At 60.0% G+C, this 21,856-nt stretch overlaps 1 protein-coding gene across 1 annotated transcript in view; it reads right to left on the bottom strand.

Moving 5' to 3' along the window:
* Positions 1-279: 279 nt before the first annotated feature.
* Positions 280-21,856, bottom strand: part of TOLLIP (toll interacting protein) — a 34,230-nt gene continuing 12,653 nt past the window's right edge. The window contains exons 2-6 of the mRNA XM_039470615.2: positions 18,820-18,969; positions 14,808-14,990; positions 13,603-13,755; positions 12,354-12,444; positions 280-3,331 (exon numbers count right to left, since the gene is read on the bottom strand). Of these exons, the coding sequence (XP_039326549.1) occupies positions 3,117-3,331; positions 12,354-12,444; positions 13,603-13,755; positions 14,808-14,990; positions 18,820-18,969 (792 nt within the window). The 3' untranslated portion in view covers positions 280-3,116. The remainder of the gene's footprint in view (positions 3,332-12,353; positions 12,445-13,602; positions 13,756-14,807; positions 14,991-18,819; positions 18,970-21,856) is intronic.

Genomic DNA, 21,856 nt, shown 5'->3' with positions numbered 1-21,856 from the left:
TCGCTCCCAGAAGGAAATGGCCTGGAAATGAAAAGCCACAAACAGAACCACCCAGCAGGGAGAGGGTGCTGGGCCTGAACAGCAGACCCACGGCCTGAACAGCAGACCCAGCAGGCCCCTGGGCCTCCCTCCTCTCCTTCAGTCTGGGAGGCAAAGCTCAGGCTTGATCTGAAGGTCACAGTCACTGCTCCGAGTTGCTAACACGTGAACGCCCCGATTCCGATTCCTCACTCCTGTGTATTGTGAATTAAGTTAAAAAATACTCGGGAACAAACATGGTAAACCTTCCCTTAAAGGACTTTATTTCTCTATTTTTATATGGATCATTTATTAAATTAGAAGACTAAAAAGTAAAAATATATTTTACAATGAAAGAAAAATCTGGACAACGGACCCCAATAAAATAATCGGAAGCTCACGTTCTGAGACCCCTCCCTCGGGCACCCTGCAGGGCAGCATCTGCAGGGGGAAGGAGAGGCAGGAGCTTCAGAGCAGCATCTGCAGGGGGGAGGGAGGGCGGAAGCATCAGGGCAGCATCTGCAGGGGAGAGGGGAGGCGGGAGCTTCAGGGCAGCATCTGCAGGGGGGAGGGGAGGCGGGAGCTTCAGGGCAGCATCTGCAGGGGGGAGGGGAGGCGGGAGCCTCCGGGCAGCATCTGCAGGGGGGAGGGAAGGAGGGTGTGTCCCAGCAGCATCTGCAGGTTGCTGGGGAGAGGGAGGGGAGGCAGGAGCGTCTGGGCAGCATCTGTAGAGGGGAGGATAGGCAGGAGCGTCCAGTGATTCCAGGTGCCCTCGCCACACACGCAGTCCCCGACAAGCCTGAGGCCCCAGGCCACACAGGTCCAGAACACCTGGGCTCTGACGCCACCCACCGGCATCTGCCCAGCAGAGGAAAACACAGCCGCGCCATGCCACGGGGGCCCCGCCCTGGGCTCAGAGATGGCCCGGTCAGGCCGTCCTCAGTGACTGCTGCCACAGAGCTGGCCAACGGCCTGCATCTTCAGCCCTCAGGCACCAGGGGCCTCAGCCCAGCTCCCAAACCCACTGCGGCCTCCCCTCTGAGCCAGCGAACAAGCCTGTCCTGAGTGCTACTACCTCATCCACACCGGACACGGGAGGGGGCGGGGGGATGTGAAACGGCTGATTCTGGGGACCCTCAAAGGGATCAGCAAGCAGCTTCGTGCAGTAAGACTTCAGACAGGAAATGAAGCATCAAGTGAAAGAAAGAACAATCTTATTTAATTAAAGGCCTTATAAAATGTGACTTATCTATTAAAAAAATAAAGTGTTCATGAAAAAGAAAACTAAGCGATGGTGGCCGGCGTGGCGTCATGGGCGAAGGTGCTGCTCCCTCCAGTGAGGCCGGCCCCCGGGGCTCCACACGGGCTGCTCCAGGAGCCGGCAGCAGGGGCCACGCCCTCGTCAGCAGACAGCCACAGAACCACACGTGCAAGCGTGTGGCAGTCTCACTGCACCCCAGCAATGCGGAGGCAGAAACCCACGCTTGTGGCCACACCTGGGCACCAGGTCGCCGACACCCCAGCACAGTGAGGCCTCCCAGCGTGGCCTGTGGCCCGTGGCCCGTGGCCCGTCCCAGGTTAGAGTCGCTAATATCACGGAACACAGCATCTGAAACGTTCCAGTCCTGCCTGACACCTTCATTCCCAATGGAGAAGAAATCTACACAGGCACAGGACCAGGCCATCTGAGACAGAGTCCCAGGGCCTCCGTCTGAGTGGCCGGCCTCTGCTGCCACCGGCCCTCCCCACAGCCACCACACACTTCTACAGGTTTACAAAAATAAATATTTATGAACAATATATTTAACAAAATCCACCAACAGGTGGCAGAAAGCAGTTATTTTCCAGCTGACACTAAAACTTAACTTCTTTTTTAGAGGGAGAAAAAGACTAAAATGAAAGCACTCACTTCGCCCGCCTGATCTTCCACGGAAGGCCCGCTGTGAGCATTCTCTGTCCTATCAGAGGACGCATGTCCAAAGGCTGGGAGCAGACACGAGCCTCGAACCCCACGGGCACGCAGCTGTGCACACAGGAGTCTCGCCGGCATGCGGGTCAAAGTGCGCCACGTTTGATAAGCTTTGGGATTTCTGATTTTCATCTTCTAGCTGTCCTGTGAGCCAAGATGCTGCACAGAGCCCAGGCAGGCGGGTACCCCTCCTAACTCAGAAAGCCTTCCAGTGCCACGTTCGCCAGGCCTCCCTCGCCACACTGAACCAAGGCCATCGTCAGCAGTCAGCTGGCAGTGCCACCACACCCTCTCAGAAACACGCACAGTGCTGCCTCTATCACCTCCCGCCCCACCCTTGGAAGGCCTGTTGAAAAGAGGCCCCCCGTGGCCGGCGTGAGCGCGGCAGGAGACGGACAGCAGCCTCTGGTGGGCGAAGGGCCCCGCTTCAAATGCCTGCCGGGTGGCAATCACACAGCACCCAGGTGACCATGCCAGGCTCCCTTCCTCAGGCCAGGTGGGGGTTCATCTTGCCTTCAGGTTGCAGTCTGTCACAGGCTGGCTGGACAGTGGCCAGGTCAGCAAGGTCAGAGGCCTTCCACAGGAAGAAGCGGCTCCACTCACCAGACCCAAGCCCTGGGCAGGGGCCAGGCTCACAGCAAAGCACGTCAGGGCAAGGGCTTGAGTTTTTGACCGGGAAGTTCTAAAAAACACCCACAAATCAGTATGAGGGATTGTGTATGCCTTAAATGAACAGCTCTATTCCAACTGTCACGTAACAAAATGCCATGAATCGAATCAGACAGGCAGGCGCCCGGCGACCTCCAGCACCCAACACCCTGGCAGAAGCAGCTGCTCTCAACAGCAAGACCATTTTCCAGAACAGTAGAGAAGGGGAGACGCAAGTCCCGGGGACAGGAGCGTGCCGAGACCCCCCAACACGAGACGAGAGGGGAGCCCCGCCCAGTCCTGGGCCGCCGGGAACCGACAATCCACATGCATCCCCAGAACAGGTGTGGACGGGGTGGCACAGACGTGGCTGTGGCGGGGCGACACAGGTGCTCTTTCACGGAAATCTTGATGGGACAGCATTCCTTGGGGGAAACCGGGCTGGCAACAGAGCTGGGCAACAGGCAGCAAGGCGGGGGCTCTACGGCTCCTCCCCCATCTGCAGCAGGGAGTTGATGGCGGCGTCCTTGTTCCCTCGCTGGGCTTCCAGCACAGAGCGGATGACCTCCTGCTCCACGTTGGGGAACACGTCCTGGATGGCTCTGAGGTCCTCCTCGCTACAGCGGGGCTGGGTGTTCACAGCGGCTGGGGGCAGGGCCACGGGCACCATGCCGGGGCTGCAGACAGCAGGCATCCCTGGAAGCAATCATCACGTTTGGTGAAAACATCGGAAGGTTACAGACGTGCCACGCTAGCTCCTGCTGCAGGAAGAAACAACACATCCCCCACCTCAGATCTCAGCAAACACCAGTCCTGCAAGACAGCCTTGAAACCCACACCCTCCAACACCAACCCTCCGACACAAACACCACCGACACCCACACCGTCCAACACCAACCCGACACCCACATCCAACCCACTGACACCCGCACCGTCCGACGCCGACCCACCGACACCCGCACGTCCGACGCCGACCCACCGACACCCACAGCCTCCAACACCAACCCGACACCCACATCCAACCCACCAACACCCGCACCGTCCAACGCCGACCCACCGACACCCGCACCCTCCGACGCCGACCCACCGACACCCACACCCTCCAACACCAACCCGACACCCACATCCAACCCACCGACACCCGCACCCTCCGACGCCGACCCACCGACACCTGCACCCTCCGACGCCGACCCACCGACACCTGCACCCTCCGACGCCGACCCACCGACACCCGCACCGTCTGACGCCGACCCACCGACACCCACACCCTCCAACACCAACCCGACACCCACATCCAACCCACCGACACCCGCACCGTCCGACGCCAACCCACCGACACCTGCACCGTCTGACGCCGACCCACCGACACCCACACCCTCCAACACCAACCCGACACCCACATCCAACCCACCGACACCTGCACCCTCCAACGCCGACCCACCGACACCCGCACCGTCTGACGCCGACCCACCGACACCCGCACCCTCCGGCGCCGACCCACTGACACCCGTACCCTCCGACGCCGACCCACCGACACCCGCACTGTCCGACGCCGACCCACCGACACCCGCAGCGTCCGACGCCGACCCACCGACACCCACACCCTCCAAAACCGACTCCAGGTACAGCTATGGGAAGGAGGGTTTGGGGTCTCTGTGACAACTCCTTGATGAACTCATCTCCCTTTCATATAAATATGAAAGTTTGATCTTTCAAATCTCCCCCGAGCCTATTTTACAATTAGCAGGCTGGGGTGTGGGGACACAGTAGGGTGGTGTTTTGATCCCTTAAGACGCATGAATTTGCCCTGTGCATGCCTGTCTTCACTGACCAGAGGGCACAGATGTCCTCTTCATCTGGGGATGGGACACAAAAAATGTCACATGTTTATCTAGACACTGCAAGGTCTGGGGCCTCTTCGTTTATCAAACATTCTAGAAGATGCTTTTGCACTTGACAGGTATGTCACTAGAACTGTGTGCTGGGAAGGAAACAATCACCACAGGCACTGAAGACCTCAGGAGAACTGCACACTGACCCTGAGGATGACTCCAACACACACGTGCAAACACCCAGCCAGGAAGACGCTCACTAACAGTCAAGTCAGGGAGCAGGTGTGGTGCCAGGGGGCCCTCAGCACATCGGGGCCACTGTCCAGGGTCCCTGCATCACCACCCCAAGGCTGCGCAGGCCCCTGGTTCCCTGTGTCACATACGAGAGACACACAGAGACGACATCTATCAAGGAGCAGTTTGCACGGCGCTTCAGCCACTGCAGCGCACACATCCCTCGAGGCGCGGCTGGCCGGACCTGAGACTCGCCTACCGGCACCCCCAGACAGCCCTGAGCACACGCGGGTGTGTGCGGCTCCTCCTGCAGCAGCAGCTAGAGAACGGCACAGGTTCACCACTCATCCATTTGCTCACCCTTAAAAGCACAACCTCCCAGCCAGACCCACTGGGGCACTAGGGCCACAATCTTAGGAGAGGACCTTTGTTCTTTTCTACACTGGGAGGACCCTAAAGGCAGCAGAAGCCACTTTAACTCCGGCCTGAACCAACACTGGCAACAAGGACCTGCAGCGGTGGAAACGGGGCGGACGGGCTTGCCGCCGAGCCTCCGGCACCTCCTGCTATGGCCAGGGCTCCTCAGCAAGGAAGGCCTCCGCTTCCCAGCGCCTCCCTCCCGGGCCCACCCTTCCCCCACACCCACGCCTGCATCATTCTGGCCACCGGACCCCTCATCTCACTGGGAAAGCATCATCCCCACGCTGACCAGCCTTGCAGTAATGAGAATATAATGAACCGAGCAACGGCCGGGTGGGGACACGGCCGCCCTCACCCCTTTCTTCTTCCTCAAACAAGACAAAGGCTCGGGCGCTGCCTGTCCTGGAGAGACCCCCATGGCTTCCTGGGCGCCCTGGCCAGCAGGTGGACCGGAGCTCAGCCATCCCGTGCCTGTCCACACAGCTCCCCACGGCGTGGCAGTGGGAGGAATGCAGGCAGTGCACTTTGACCCAGCCCCTCTCTCTCTCGCCTTTACCAGCCTGATGGAGAAGGGAGGGGGGAGGGGGCATGGCTGCAAAAGCGACGACGATGATGACGACGTCACGGCCTGGAGGCCCCGAGACAAGGGGCCTTGGCGCCCACTGGCCCTCAAGCGAACACGACCCCAGCACACGTGGGACCAGGCACCCTGGGGGCAGAGGTGGGCGCCTCCACGGTGTGGGTTGAGGGCGGTACGCGGCCTACCCCTCCCTCCTGCAAGGCACAGGCTACGTGCCTGGCCTCAGTGTGACCCATGCCGGTTACCGAGCGTGGACATGTCCACCGAGCCCTCTGGGAACACTAAGTGTGCTGTGTCGGGGCCACCTGGAGACTTCAGGGGAAGGACACACCAGAAGCTCTAGAGCCTGGCAGAGCCCCAAGTCCCCCAGACATGGGCAAAGAGGACGCCATAGGAGCCAGGGGCAGCCCAGACCCCACGTGTAGCGGCTCTGGGAGGACGTGGCTTCGCTGAGTCCTTGCCATCTGCTGTGCTCCCCGCCCCCACCACACCTGCGTCTACACGACAGATGTGCAGCAGATGGGACAGGCCCTACCTCCCGGTCTTCACACTGTGGGACCCCGCCGTCAGGTCTCAGCAAAGTCAAATTCTCTACTCACAAACACAACGGTATCCCGAAAACCAAAACCTGCTGCTTTCCCACTCGGGAAGCACTGGTCCGGAAGGCCTGAACTGAGACCACGCAGCCTGGTGGGGCCTGGCCACGGCGGGCAGGAGAGCACCGCCCCGTCAGGCGGAAGGCGTGTGGCCCCAAGCCCCAGAGGCTGTGCACCATAGTGGAACAAAATCCGAAGAGCAGGTAGGGACGACCGTCCAGCTCAGACTGTTCTGGAAACACAAGGCTGGTTGGTGCTTCTCACTCTGGAGAGCGTATCACGAAAAATAAAACTTCCGTGATTCTTTGTTTCAAAGCGTTCAAGTTAGCAGGTTAACAAACACAACTGCAGAGAATTCCAAGTGACAGTCTGGGGGACTTCCACGTGTCCACTTCTCATTCTGAATGGAACCATTTCGCATTTTAAACAGCATACGCTGCTCGGCTGCAAACTCCCCGTTCACTGGAATTCCACGTGCGCGGGCCGTGCAGGGGCCCTCGGCCGGCCCCTCCACCTCACAGGTGTCGTGCCCGGTGCCACCGTGCGTGCGCTGTGGACCCCTCTCTTCGTCTACCTGCGTGTTTGGCTTTCGTGCTTTGTGGACAGGCATCCACGCTGCAGTCTGGTCGGCTCCACAGAAACCCATGGGGGTTGTGCCCAGAGACTGGGGCTGTGGTGAGGGGAGGGACCACGCTGGTGAGGACGTGGGGACCGCAGCTCTGCCCCCCCGCCCCCCAGAGCAAAGCACTCCAGCCCGGTGTGAAACAGGCGGGCAAGGGAACAGATGGAACAGTGCTTGCCAGCAGCTACAGCCCCAGTGAGCGCCGGAGGGAGCCCGTGCAGCCCCGCGCTACCTGTCCGAGGCCGGGCTGGGGAGGCGCTGGACGCCCCACCTTCCATGTTGACTCTCTTCCCACCACCGGGCAGAAGGAGGTGCACAGCAACGTGGTGGAGGGAAATTGAGGAGGGCCCAGAGGAAGTGCAGCGGCGGCCTCAGCGCGTCTCAGTCTCGTGGGGACCTTCAGGGCAGACCCCTGGCAGTGGCTGTGGCCAGAGCAAGTGCCCCAGCCCGTCTCAGGCCACCCTGCAGCTCCACGGAAGAGAACAAGCTTCATGAGGCCACACAGTTTCGACACTTCACGCCTAGATGTTTCTTTAAAATTGAGGCTAAGAAACTCACTATAACCACATGATGCCTGCCACTAATTATTTGCCATCTGTAAAACATCTAATTAATTTGGTAATCAATCCTCTGTTCAAAAACAATCGAAACTGAACTGGCGGTCTTCAGGCCGCGATGGCGGCGTAAACGCTCTCACCATCGGGCTGTGCTTGTGTCCGGCCGCCCTTCCTCACTGCCGCCGTCACACTTTAGTTTTGTGAAGGAGACGCCCTCTCTTGGCGCACCCAGCGTCTCGGCTGCTGTGTGGGGCTCTGGGTTCCACTGAGGAAGAGGACAGTCCTCGCAAGGCTCGGCTGATGCTCAGCCCTCAGTCTCCCGCCTGCACGCTCCGGGCCTGAGCCCACCCCACGGGCACAGGAAGCCCCCGAGGCCTGCGCCCCACGTGAGGGTCTCCGGGCAGTGCTCAGCGGGTGGCAGCGGAATGAAGGAGTGGCTGAAGGGGCTGGCAGACGCAGGAAGGGCCCTGAGAAGCCCGCTCTCGTTCCCGGCCGGCTCCGCAGCCCCGCCTCACCAGAGGGCTTGCCCAGGCCGCTCAGCACACAGGCCGGAGGCCGCCAGCACCGCACAGCGGGGCAGAGCACGCAACGCAGGCTTCTGTGTGACGTGGGTCACAGACAGTTCAAGCTGTGGGCCACACAAACGCCCTGGCCGAGACGCACTCTGAGAAAACCCTGGTGTAAATCCACCATGCTTCCGTGCTCAACCTGAGATGCGCTGACCACAGCAGCTGCAAGCCTCTCCGAGGTCTCTGCAGGCCTCGCTTCAGCTGGCAATGGCTCCCGGGAGGATGGGCTGTGACCACAGAGATTCAGAAATTAGGGTACTCAGAGGAAAATGAAGGCATCGGCTTCCAGTGAAGAAGGGTGCCTTATGCACACTCTAAACAGTAGTTAGGATAATTAAAAAATTTTCAGAGCCTTCTAAAAGCAATGCTGGCCTAGCGGGAACCAGGGCTCCCTGGAGAACAGCTATCGCCAGGGCTGAGGCGGGAAGGGCACAGAGCCCGGGGCTTCCTGCAGGGCTGGCAAGCAGGGCGGGGCCTGGGGGACAGGGCTAGGCCAAAGGACAAAGGCCCCGCCCGGGGGGCTCCCTCTGGCCAAATCTGGGATTTAAGTGAAAAAAACAACCATGTTTGTAAGGGATTCTAACCCAGGGAATAAAATAGGAAATCATCAGTCCGCATTGCTGGAGACCTGGGATACACGCTTTAATAATCAGGCAGCGTCCCTTCCTCACTGCTGTGGTCACACCCTCATCTCAGCGCACCGGATTTCTGAGTTGCTTTGTGGGGGACTCTGGTGTTCACTGAGGAAAGTGGACAGGATCCTGGAGGGGTCCTGAGGTGCCTCTGACATGGGACACTCATTAGTTCCTAGGGAGCAGCCAGGCAGAGCCCGCCGCGAGGGGTGAGCAAGTCGCACCACTAGCCCTGTGCTGGGTGGAGTCCCGGAAGACTCAGCCCTGCCCTGCAAGGCCATGTCAGCAGCCCCACCAGATCCCTGGCCAGGGCACGCCCTACGAGCTAGATGGGGACTCCTCCAGGCCAAGGTGGTGATGTCACGGAGGGCCAGTGACCCTGGCCTGGCTGCCGCGACCCCCGAGACGCTCAGACGGGGTCCAAGCAGGGGACAGTGCCAGCGAGTCCACGTCAGCTCCCACCTGGACGGCCGTCTTGTGCTGGGACACCCCTGCTTATGGGAAACACACGCCTGGGCGCGGGGCTGCGGGTGTCAGGCGAAGGGGTCCCCATGGGCTCTGGCAGACGTTCTTGCCTCTCCTTGGTAACTTTCCTATGAAGTGTGGGGCTGTTTCAAAACGTACAATGTACATGAAAAAAAAATTGCAAAGTCTGTTTATACAGAAATCTAGCCTTTCCTAAAATAAATGTTTCAGGACAAACTTGAAGGGCATTTACAAAGAGAATGAGTGCTAGGAAGCAGAAAGAGGTAAGCCCGTCAATGTCACTGTTACCTGAATGCTCTCTCGGCCAGGTACGCCCAGTGCTGTGTCCACAGTCCACGGAACTGCACCCCGCAAAAGGACAGGTGAGTCCTACTCACAGCCTGCGTGGGCGGTCTTGGCCAGAGTCTGCAGATGTGAGCAGGTGAGGACGAGGGCATGCTGGGGTGGGTGAGCCTCGATCCATGGACTAGGGTCCTCATGGGAAGAGACTCGGAGGAGGAGGAGGCAGCCACGGAGTGCCCGGCCCAGAAGTTGCAGGAGACAAAGAGGATCCTCCCACAGCCTCGGCCAGTGAACAGCCCTGCCCATGTGGGCAAGGACTTCCGGCCTCGGGAAGCCGCAGGGCCTGGGTCTCTTTCAGGTCGTCCACCCGCCTCCAACTTAGGCCAGAGACAGCAGCTCATCAGCCCCAGGAACTGCAGGCCACAGGAGACACTCCGACCCCAGGACGGTGGCTCTGCACTGTCCCAGTTACAAATCCGAGCCCCCCAGGAGCCACTCCAGGGAGCACCCAGGGCACATCAGGGCCCCCGGGGCAGTGGAGCTCCCCTGGCCAGGCCGTGGTCTCAGGAACAGCTGTGGGGCTCCTGGGTGCTCCCGACTCTCTGGAGAGGTCCCCGCTCCTCTGCTTATCCAGATGCCCGCCCTCCTCTAACTCTGAACGCCTCTCGGCGGCTTCTGCGTTTCTGGGTCACCTCCACTCACTTCCCAGGAAGCATTCTCTCCTCGGTGACAGGGCCAGGTGCTGCCTCTGCTGGACTGGTGGTTTTCTAAGGCGCCGGACACCACGGAGGCCCCGCTCAGACAGGGCTCTGCTCTTCCTCTCAAGAAAGGCAGCCCTGGCACCTGCGTGCAGCTTTACTTGGAAGCAGAGTCTGCAGATGTGAGCAAGGCGGGACGAGGCCATGTGGTTCTCACAAGCAGTTTCACCACAGTGTGGCCGAGATGGCAGGGGCAGACCTATGTGATTTCTAGGTAAATGGTTACAAGCTTGCTTTGCTTTTTATACACTGAGATTCGTGCCACAGATCAAATACTGAGTTAAGAAAACTCCAAACTATGGTGCAGTACAATGAAAACTGTTTAAGGCCTGTACAAACAAACAAAAACTGAGTGGCAACAGGAGACCTACAGTAAAGACGTCTGGGAGCTTTAAAACCAGGGACACAGCGGTATGGGTGCAAGGCAGGAAAGACGGCTTTGGTCCCACAAAGGCCTTCCCAACATAGGGTCTGCGTGAGGGTCTCGTAGAGGGTCTGTCCAAGAACTCTGGGAAGGAATGCCACCTCCACTCACAAGACTCGGGAGGGTCACTGCAGATAGCAGCTTGCAAGGCAGGAAGGCCTTGCAGGGCAGAGATAACCGGAACGCCACAGGCCCTGCCCAGCTTCTCAGAACATGGAGCGACTCTGACAGTGCTGTCTGTCGGCAGTGCTCGGGAGATGAAGCCCCTAGATGCGCTGTGTGTGGTCAGGCCGGGCGGCGCCTATCTGCTGTGCTCCTGCGCAGATGCACCTTGTAACCACGGGCGGGAAGACGCAGTGTCCTAGCTTCGGGCTGCTTAGAAGAAGCATGCGTGCTGCTGAATACCGCATGCTCCCCCGGCTGTCTCACCTCACAACAGCTTTCAGTTTACCCTTCTCACCTCCCTCACCACAGCCTGCAAGATTAATGGGACGATGCACCTAATAAAGGCGTGTGGAGCCCAAGGCTCAGGGCCAGAGCCGTCCCGCCGCCGCACTGGTCTCCGGGACCCATGCTGTGAAACGTGACTCTCGTCTTTTGTCTATTTCTTCTCACTCCCTGGTCACCACCGGGACTAAGGGCACCATGTACCCTCCCCCACAACACCACACACCCCCAACACCCTGCCCCTGCCCCACAACACCAGGTATCCCGAACACCCCAACCCTGCCCCACAACACCAGGTATCCCGAACACCCTAACCCTGCCCCACAACACCAGGTATCCCCAATGCCCTGACCCTCCCCTACAACACCAGGTATCCTCAACGCCCTGACTCTCCCCCACAACACCGGGTATCCTCAACACCCTGGCCCTCCACCACAACACCAGGTATCCCCAACACCGACCTTCCCCCACAACACCACACATCCCCAACGCCCTGACCCTCCCCCACAACACCACACATCCCCAACGCCCTGCCTGAAACCTGGGCACTTCCATGGCCTTGGCCTCTGGACTCCATGCCTCACTGCAGAGGGACCAGTGCTCTGCTTGGACACCAGCTCCCTGGACCAAGGCAGAAGTTACCTCAGGAGGAGAACCAGGTGACCGCAGGCTCCCCACCAAGCACCTCCTCTCAGGAGATGTGGTCTCCCCGCCTGTCGAGGAGAGCTGGGCCGGTCCACAGTGGGGGCCGGCCTTGTACCAGCTGCTGCGACAGCCACAGCAGGACTGAAAATGCAACAGCATGAAAAGCAACATCCCGGCGTGGCGCTGCTGCCACCGCAGGCTGCTCACTCCTAACAGCAACCAAGAACGCCAGGCGCAGTGCATGGCACACGCCACCCAACAGGAGCGTGAGGTCACCATGCAGAGCGCTGGCACCATGGGGCTGAAAAGCCACATTTCCCCAGCTCTGACGATTTCAACCCATTTGCGCCAACAGGAAAAGACCGATTCTATGTTCTAGATACGTATACAAAATTCAGATGTTAACCCCTGGCTCCCTGGCCTGAAGGAGCTGCATGAAAAGACAGATTCTATTTTCTATACATGCATACAAAACTCAGACGCAACGCCTGGCTCCTTGGCTGAAGGGTCTGTGTACAGTCAGCATGTCTGCAGGATGCTAGAGCTCTAAACCCCCTTCCCTCCTCCTGTGCCTACCCTCTGCCCCCAGAGTTTCTCAGGGGACAGGCACCTAGGGAAGAGGGGGCACACGCACCTGTGATGGGCACATAGCCAACGCCCTGCTGGTACACCGTTGGCATCAGGACCACGGGCTGGGGTGGCATCACCATGGCAGCTGGCAGCAGCTGAAACACAGTGGAGATGGTTCCAGGGTTAGGGCAGAACACGCCACACACATCAGAACCTCGTGACTTCCAGAATCACCGTCGCCATGCCAGCCCTCAGGGCAGATGTGAGACCTGGGTGCACAGCCCCCGGGGACACCTGGCCCCCACTCCACCTCCTCCCATCCGGGAGGTGACGTCACATGGTGAGACTCACAGACCCCGCCCCCCGCTAACTGGGATGTGACTGAGAGCACGCGGAGTCAGGAAGGACATCCCAGTGCAGACGTCGGGTCGGCCTGGGGAAGCACACTGGGCTGCTGCCATCTCTGAGTTTAGTTCAAATGTGAACTGCAGATAAGTCACTGGAGCGCCATGATGTTTCGTGTTTGTATAAAAATGTCTATTAAAAAGACACATCATGAGACATTTATGAGGGGTCACTCTTGGTGGGAGGAGCCAAGACTGCCCAGAAAAGCTGCTCCCTGCTGTGCCCTCTGCCCACGTCTGCCTGATGTTTACCATAGCACCACGTCTCAACAACCACAATCTAAAAACCCCTGGGTGAGAATACAGAGGAGGCAGCAGAGCCCCGAGTCCAGGATCCTCTAACTGACCCTCCTGATGCCCCCAGGAGCTGCAGGTGCACTGAGGACGGAGACAGCTGGGAGCCAGGTGGCTGGCGTGCTGGCCCCACTGCCTGGCATGGCCAGGCCTCGATTTCCTGACCCCGAGGGCAGCAGGCCCTGGACTCCCCCCACCCGTCTCCACTGAGACACCCTGCCACGTCCTGGCCAGCACCTGGAAACCATTAGGGCCCAGGGCTGTGTCTCAGACCCTGGAGGGCTGCCCAGCTGGACCCTAAGGGCAGGGCTTGGGAAGGCCCCCACTGTGGTGGGCCTCCGAGGACACAGGTCTGCAGTGGAGACCACCAAACAACCTCAACGCTCTTTTTCCAGACGGAACACATGGGCAGGCCTGCTGGGCGGGGCAGCCCCTCTCGGCCACCAAACCGCCCCAGGGCCCCTGCCCTCTGTCCTCAAAACGCTGACCCTGCTGGTTTACAGGCTTGGCGCCTGCAGGAAGAACACCAGGACGTCCTCTGGGCGGCATGGCCCCCACGTGCCCCACGTACCCTGACGCGCCCCACCCCGCCCAGACGCCGGGCCCGCAGCTCACCGCGTACGACATGACAAGGTTGATCATGCCCTCCTTGTCGTCCCCCTGCCTCCCGCTCAGGCTGTACCACTTGTCTTCCACCTTGCCCTGCCGCAGGGACTCGGGGATGGTGATGTGGGTCCAGGCGATGCGGTCGTCCATGGAGAAGGCTCTCTTGGGGAGACAAGACGCACAGGCCCAGGGCATCAGGGAAGAGGCCACCTGCCCCGTGGCTGCACCATGGTGGGCCCGCCTCGGGTCTCCGACTCCCTGGTGGAACTGCGCCCCCACAATGAGGCCCTCCAGCAGCGCAGGCTCCACGATTATCAGTGGTGCAGGGGACTTCTTCCCTCTCCTGACCAGGATGGGCCAGGCCAGGTCTGGGGCTGGGCAGAGTGAGAGCCCTGGGCTGCTGTCCTCCTCCAGGTCCAGTTCAGGGACACTGGCTGCTCCTCCCCAGCCCTTGAGGCCCCCTCCTTGCTCCACCAGCTGCCACCTCCCAAGCCCCAGAGCAGGCGGGACGCAGGCTGGAGAGGACAAGGGGCCTGCCTCCCACAGCAGCCTCTGCACCTCCCATGCGCTCTCTACTCTTCTGAGGGCCGGAGCGCGAAACAGGGTCGGGGTGGGAAGAGAACAGCCCGGAGGCAAAGGCAGGGCCCAGGTGGCGGGGGTGGGGGACTGGCTGGCTACTGACCTGGCTGCCCCACGCTGCTCCCCACCCCCACGTGGGCTCCAGCCTCACAGGGCCACAGGTGCAAGGTGTCAGGATCACACTGAGCAACAGCCTTCCACATCCCCTCTGACCTTCTGAGTCTCCCTCAGAAACGCTGCAGGTGCAGCCACAGAAGGGACCCAGGACCCTCCAGGGCCACAGCCACTCCCACCACCAAGAACAGCTTTCCCACCTGGCGGGACTCACTGGAATGCCACTGCTGTGAGCGGCCAGCCCCGGTGCACCCCACGGAGGGCACACGTGCATGTTGTCCCTAGAAGGTCAGCGCCTGTCACTAGGGATATTTCCAAACCAAAGGGCATCCGAGGAGCTGGAAACAGTCTCTCTTCCATATTCCTTAGGGAGGGTGGGACCCTGTCACACACCCAATAAAACACCAGGTGTGGGGCCACAGCTCGAAGCTGGCCAGGAACGCGGCCGTGTTGGCAGGCGTGTGCCCAGGGCAGCCACACTCAGCCACGTGCGGCCTCCGTGACTGGCGCGCCCCTCTCACCTCATCGAAGATCTCCAGATAGAAGGAGTCCACGCCCGGGGGCACCGTGCAGTGGATGACCTTGTTCCAGCGGGGGCTCTTGGCGCCGTTGTGCGCCGTGGGCGTCTCGTATACCGCATAGCCCAGGCGCAGGCGGCAGTAGGGGTCCATGCGGGTCATACCGTAATTCTTGGCCAGCTTTGCCTGAAACGAAGCCAGTGTCAGGAAAAGGAGGTGCCGACCCTCTCTAGGCCATCTGCCTCCCTGAACCCTTCCATGTGTTCTCTTCCCAGCAGACAGACTGCAGCCACCCAGAGTCACCTGAGCACAGCTGAGACCTGCTTCCCCGGAGGCCAGGAGCAACAAGACTGAGCCACAGATGGAATCGTGCACTTCTGAGATAAAGCTCGCGGCCTGTCCTGGACAGAGATACCTACGACGCTCACAGACACAGTGGAGGCCGCCATCAGCCACCATGAAGGGCAGGCTGTCTAACACCCTCCTCAGAAGTGGCTGAGTAGGGAAAGAGGAGGGTGTCCCAGGACACAGCTGAGAGCCACAGAGCACAAAGGGAAGCATGAACCACCCCTGGGAGCATGAGGACCGGGGAGGGGGAGCTGGTGATGTCTGAGCCACGGAATTCAGACCACGTGTGGCAGCAGGTTCTTCCCTTCACGAAGGCAGCCACCCTGCCTGTGCTTTCGGAGTCTGTGGGGTTTTCAGGACATGTCTCCCATCACAAGGAGCCACGTCGCACGTAGACCACAGGACCCAAGTTCAGGCTGGTGCTGGGCTAGGCTGGGACACCTGAGGTCCACAGGGTGGGAGTGAACGTGTGTCACAAGTGAATGTGTTATAGGGAATGGATATTGATAATAAGACAGAAGACTGTGGCGGGTAAGGTGACTGCTCAGCAGACAGCAACTCAAGAGTCTATAACAGGTTCAAATACGAAACCTAGAACTGTAAAACTTTCTCAAGATAAACCAGGAAAAAAGCCCTGGTGAGCTGGGTCAGGTACAGCCTGCAGCCCTGGCTCCCTGGAACGCAGACGGCCTTCCCGCACTGCTGCCACCTGTTCTCCTGCGGCCCACCCAGCTCACCCCAGGAGCCGGCGACAGAGACCGCGGGAGCCATCCCAACCCTCCCTCCCGCACGCTTCAGGGGCAGCCACATGGAGCCCACTGGTTCTTCCTCCCCAGTGCAGAGTCCAGACACTGCACCCTGAGCCCTCTGAGGGTACGGCCCCTGTCCTCACCAACTCCTCCTGAGGGCACGGCCGCCCCGTCCTCATGGACCCCCTCTGAGGGCACGGCCGCCCCGTCCTGGCTGAACCCCCATGAGGGCATGGCTGCCCTGTCCTGGCTGAACCCCGAGGGCACGGCTGCCCTGTCCTGGCTGAACCCCGAGGGCACAGCCGCCCCATCCTGGCTGAACCCACTCTGAGGGCACGGCCGCCCCATCCTGGCTGAACCCCCTCTGAGGGCACGGCCGCCCCATCCGTCCTCCCGCCCCCCACGGCACAGCTGAGCCCTCCCATCCTGTGCCCTCATCTCTGGACTGCCGGGTCCTGCTTTCTGTCCCTGTCCACATACAAGTTCCTTGCTTTTACTTCTAACCAAAGCTGCGGCCAGTGCTTTTATGTCAAAACTGTCCCATTCTTGGGTCCTTAATTTTAGGGTGTTTCTTGGGTGGCCAGAGCGTACTCCAGAATCCTATGGAGTGACAGGTTTTCGGAAGCTCCCAGGTGACATCGTGCTCAGCCTTTAGAACTTCCAGTTCCACACCCATAAATCCACTCTGTCAGCTCTTACACTAAAACTCTGCCCCCCTCAACTCCTTAGAAACTGCCCTGTTTGCTGGAAAGTATGTAGCAGGAAAGTTTGAGACCACAGTGCCTTTCCAAAGCTTCCAGGTAACCATGCTGTTTCTGCCTAGCTGCTAACATTTTTGTTTTTATCGATAACTGTAAAGGCTTTGAGCAAAGCCAGCTTTCTGGGTGGCACGTGGGACTCCCCCGCCAGTGTCCCCGTGCCCGTCACTGACACCTGCTCACACTGGGTCCTGCCATTCCTGTGTCTTCCTGTTGCCCTCTGTGCTGTGGATGGAAAAGTGCAGGGAGGCATTCTGTGCACCGACTGCTCTGCTGAAGTGGCCTCACCAATGTTACAGGGGCATCCTCCCATTCACTGTGACCACACGCTGTTCTGGTGTGGCAGACACTGTGGGGACACACAGGCACCGTTGCTTCCCCCACAACAGGCAAGAGACGCACACCAGGCACACAGCGCAGCAGACGGTGCTGCCACTGCAGGGGTGACCGTCCACACGCTGCCACACGTGACGGAGTACGAGTGTGGGCCCAGGAGCTGAAGGAGGAGCTGGAGGAGGAGCTGCAGGCAGGGGGAGAATGGCCCAGGGAGTGGCAAAGTCAGCAGTGACCAGGGGCGAGGCTAAAAACAGGCCCCAGCTTGAGACGGCTCAGCAGGACAGTGACCGCAGGAAGGGCCAGTGCAGGAAGTGACCTGCTCTGGCCACACTCCAGTGGCTGAGCAGAGGCAGTGGGTGGGTGTGGGGATCGCCGCCTGGACTGGCTGGAGGTGGTGCCTGTGCTGAAGGTCAGCAGAGATGAACCATGGGGCACCAGGGCTTTGGGCTCAGCTTCCAGAGTGTGGAGCCGCCACCTGCAGACGCTGGGTGGGGGAGGGTGGCTCGAGAGCTCACCTTGGGCACATGGAGTCCGGCATGCCCACTGGACACCGGGGAGGCCATGTGGCCGCGGTCTGTACCCAGGAATATGGAGCAGAGCTGAGCGGCCGGCTCAGGCAGGGGCCAGCACATGGGTATTTAGATCCACAAGGACGCAGCATCGCCCTGGGGTGTGTGGGCGGAGGGGAGGGTGGGCTGAGGACCACACCCCTTGGTGTCCCATTGCAGGCCCAGGAGACAACGGGGGAAGCAGCCAGGAGAGGCCAATGGAACCACACGTATGACTCCCAGAAGCCCAGAGAAGCAGGGAACAGCGGGCTGAGTGACGTGGCCCAGTAAGGAGGCAGGAATGTTCCCACCTCTGGAGCTGCCCACAGACAGCTGGGTGAGCTTTCATGGAGGGAGCTGTTCCCACCGCCAGAGCTGCCCACAATGGCTGGGTGAGCTCGTGTGGAGGGAGCAGACAGGCTTCCTGTGGTGGGCTCCAGGGTGCGACGGGGACCAAGGGGGACCAGGGGCGTGGGCAATGCCAGGGCCACCTCCAAGGCCCAGCCAGACCTGGGGCTTGAACTGTGTGAGGCGGAGAGCCCCGTGGTCACCAGGCCCAGCCAGGAGGTGGCAGCTGAATGCGGGTGATGGCCCTTGGTGGCCTGGTGGCAGCTGGGGCTTGTAGGAGTTCACTGGGTGGGCAGAGGGATGTGCCATACCAGCACGAAAACGCCTGCACTGGCAAGGGTGGAAGAGGCACTGTGAGGAGGGGCGTGAGGCTGCAGACCCGAACGCCAACAGCACAGCCAGGCCCGCCACGCCATTCCGTCCCTGAAAGCAAGTCTTACTTGTGAGGGCCACAGAGACGCTTCCGCCTGCTCTATTGTGGGTCTCTACAAAGTCTGTGTGGCCCGCAGTGCGTTTCCTTTTCCTGCGGTCTTACAGAATGTTTTGGTGTGATCAAGATCGGTGTTCAATCTGCCCATGGATTTTGGTTTTCACCTGAAAGTCCACTAAGTGACCACTGGCTGTGTCCGGCGGCAGGTGCCCAGCTCTGAGGCTGACGGAGAGCTTCTCCGTGGGGAGGCGAGGGTGCAGGCACCTGGTGGGGAAGCCGGATCCCACACAGAGCGCACGCCCACTACACCCCCTACTTGCCATTTTAGTTATGTTTGGCGGAACCGGGGCCATTGATACTATTTTTCATGTGTATCATTTTTCACATCACACACATTTCACAGGAAAACCTGGAATCAGAAGCTCCATTTGCCCACTTAGGAAATGCAGCATAAACACCGAAACCCTCAGTCCCACCCCTACCGCGCATGTGGCCCACCTGGACCACGGTGATGTTGAGCCGGCCCACGGTGCCCACGGCGCCTCCGTACTGCAGCTGCTGGGCCGCCTGTGCATCCAGCTGGACCTGCCGCTGTTGCTGAGTGGGCGTGATGCGGAGGAAGTCCTGTGGGAGCTCGCCGATGTACACCTGCAGGGTGGGGTCAGAGAGGCCACGGAGTCAGGGCGGGAGCGCCACGCAACCCGACCGCAGCTTTCCACGGCGTTCCTGAGAACCAGCTCTCCCCAGGGGCTCCATCTGTGCCCCCATCCCCACCCGCTTCCTAGCCCAGTCCTGGACTGTGCTCAGCCTCTGTTTCTTCATCTGCAAACCAAGGGGTCGAGGATGTTAGCTGGGGCCCGCTACTACCCTGGCCCTCGCCATGAGGCCCCAGAAGTACAGGTGCAGCCCCTCACTCAGGAGATCCCCACAGGAGGTCCCACGCAGAGGCTCCTAACAGTTTCTGCCGCTAAAAACGGGTTGCATCCTCAAAGCCTGAGCAGGTGGGTTTTCAGGTCATTTTAAAGGGTCTCACTTGTGCCACGTGTGCCCATGCCTTCTTTCTCCTTGTCCACACTAAAGGCAAGCCAGTGAACTGCAGGCCACTTGGTCAAACAAATGAATGAGACAAAGCTGAGCCTCAGGTCTAAGTTATTTGGAAACCCCTCTGCAGATACACTTCAAACGCTCCTACATGTAACGGCTGAAATTCAAAAGCACCCTAGAAGAAAACAGGAAGCAAGTCGATTCCGAACCACCATGAAAGCCCTCCCCACTCTGCATCCTGTGTTTCCTCAGCCCTCTGCTCACCGCTGCTGCCCCTGAGGGGAGAGAGGATGGGCCTGGGCAGGGCAGTGTCATCCCGAAACCACCCGCACGCCTGCAGCGGCCAAAGGCATCTGGGGGTAAGAAACACCCTCCACAGTGACGGTGGCTAATAAGGCTGAGGGCAGGCCTGGCTGCTGGTGGAGCAGAGACACCAGCTGAGGAGACCCAGCCACCTGCAGTCCCGGCCGGCACCAGCGCCCTGGGCAGCGGTTTTCAGGAAACGCCGAGTAGACACCTGGAAGCCCAGGCATGTGGGATGTGAGCTCAAGCAAAATGCGCGTGCTGAGGCCGCCAGGACGCCTCTGCCGTGCAGACCAGGCACCCGTCCCCGCCTGTGCCACGGACTCCCAAAGACCCAGTGCCAGGCAGGGCGCCAGGGGGTTCTGAATGAAGCCCTGCACCTGCTGTGCTTTGCTGCCTTGCATTTCAAAGGCCCCAAGAGGGTCCTCACCTGGTCCCCATCTCGGGCCTGGAGGGCACAAGCCAGTCAGCGCTCCACAGCCAACGGCAGCAAAAAGGGGCCCGGCCACGCCGGGCACTGCGTGGAGGGTTAGGGACTCAGGCCTCTCCGAAGGCTGCACCCCAACCTGAGCAGCTGGCTTGGTATGCGTTCGACTGCTCTTTTCTAAAGAGCAAAACACTTCGTGTCTTTCCACACACTTTACCCTGTTTTTGACAGGGGCACATAACAAAGGGCATTTGCCCCGTGAGAGGAGCCGTCCTGTGTGAGGATAGCAGAGCACCCGGCTTCACCTCTGGAGGGTGTGGCACTGGCCAGGGCCTGCAGGTGGGATCCCCTGTCCTTATGGACAGACAAAGAGGGTGCAGAGGTCCCTGAGGGAAGGAGGCCCCGGCCAGGCCAGTAGCTGCCAGGAGTCCCATGCCGGCCTCCCCCGGGCAGCATGTCCTGAGGCGCCGTCCAGGTTACCAGCAAGTCCTGAGGAGGAGGCTGAGAGGTCCCGTGGTACGAGATGGGAAGCACATGTTCCTGTAGATGTACAGGGAGCGCCGGGGTGAAGCCCCTGTTCCTGTAGGTGTACAGGAAGCACTGGAGTGAAGTCCCTCTTCCTGTAGACACACAGGAAACACTGGGCTACAGAAGGCCAGGACCCCTTGCCTGTCTCCCAGAGGGATTCACAGCCCAGAGCTCTCTCCCTGTGGGACACGTGGCCACGCAGGACATGCTTCCCTGCCAACCTCACAGGGCCCTGGCACAGCCCATGCCCATGGGCTCTATCTCTAGCTCCATCTGCTCACCAGAAACAGGTTCTCTTGCAGAAATACACTCGTGCCAACCAAGTCTGTGTGATTAACATTCACAGGCTAAATTCCTTTTTATCTGCAACAACTGCCTCCTGCGTGCTACGCGTACAGCTCTGGGGACACGGCAGGAATAGCATCATGCCTCTTGGGCACACATGGGGGACAGACAGGCAGCTCGTGGCCTTCTAGGTACATGTGGAGTTGGACAGGCAGCTCATGTTCTCCTGGGCACACATGGGGACGGTCGAGAAGCTCGTGTCCTCCTGGACACACGCGGGGATGAACAGGCAGCTTATGTCCTCCTGGGCACAGGTGTGGGGACCGACAGGCAGCTTGTGTCCTCCTGGGCACAGGTGTGGGGACCGACAGGCAGCTTGTGTCCTCCCGGGCACATGTGGGGACTGACAGGCAGCTTGTGTCCACCTGGGCACATGTGGGGACTGACAGGCAGCTTGTGTCCACCTGGGCACACGTGGGGACTGACAAGCAGCTTGTGTCCTCCGGGGCACATATGGGAGACGGACAGAAAGCTCCTGGGCACACGTGAGGGACAGTCAGGCAGCACGTGTCCGGGAGACAGCAGCATGGAGAAGCCAGTCAGGGAGAGGGTGTGGGTGGTCACAGGGCTGTGTGGACGCAGGGTCCCGGAGAGGCCTCTGAGGCAGCGCTGTGGGTCCCTCACTGTTCTGGCTCCCGGCTGTCCCGGCATTTATGGGCATCCGACGCCCCGTCTCCTTGCTCTGCACAATTTAGGTGTCCATTAAGGACAATGGGACCACTCTTTACTGGGAGGAAATAAAATTACATCCAAAGGCCTCAGGACTGAATACCACTTTCCAACAAGGATTTAACCACAAAATGACAAATATGAAATGAGGGTTTTTAAATATAAACCATGTGGACAGAACACGGAGAGGGGAGCAGCAGCTCCCTGTAGAAGCAGCTC

This window comes from Saimiri boliviensis, chromosome 6 (assembly GCF_048565385.1).
Source record: "Saimiri boliviensis isolate mSaiBol1 chromosome 6, mSaiBol1.pri, whole genome shotgun sequence".
In the NCBI taxonomy this organism is placed as follows: Eukaryota; Metazoa; Chordata; class Mammalia; order Primates; family Cebidae; genus Saimiri; species Saimiri boliviensis.
Note: the sequence above shows the minus strand (reverse complement) of the source record. Positions and strands in the feature narration are given on the sequence as shown.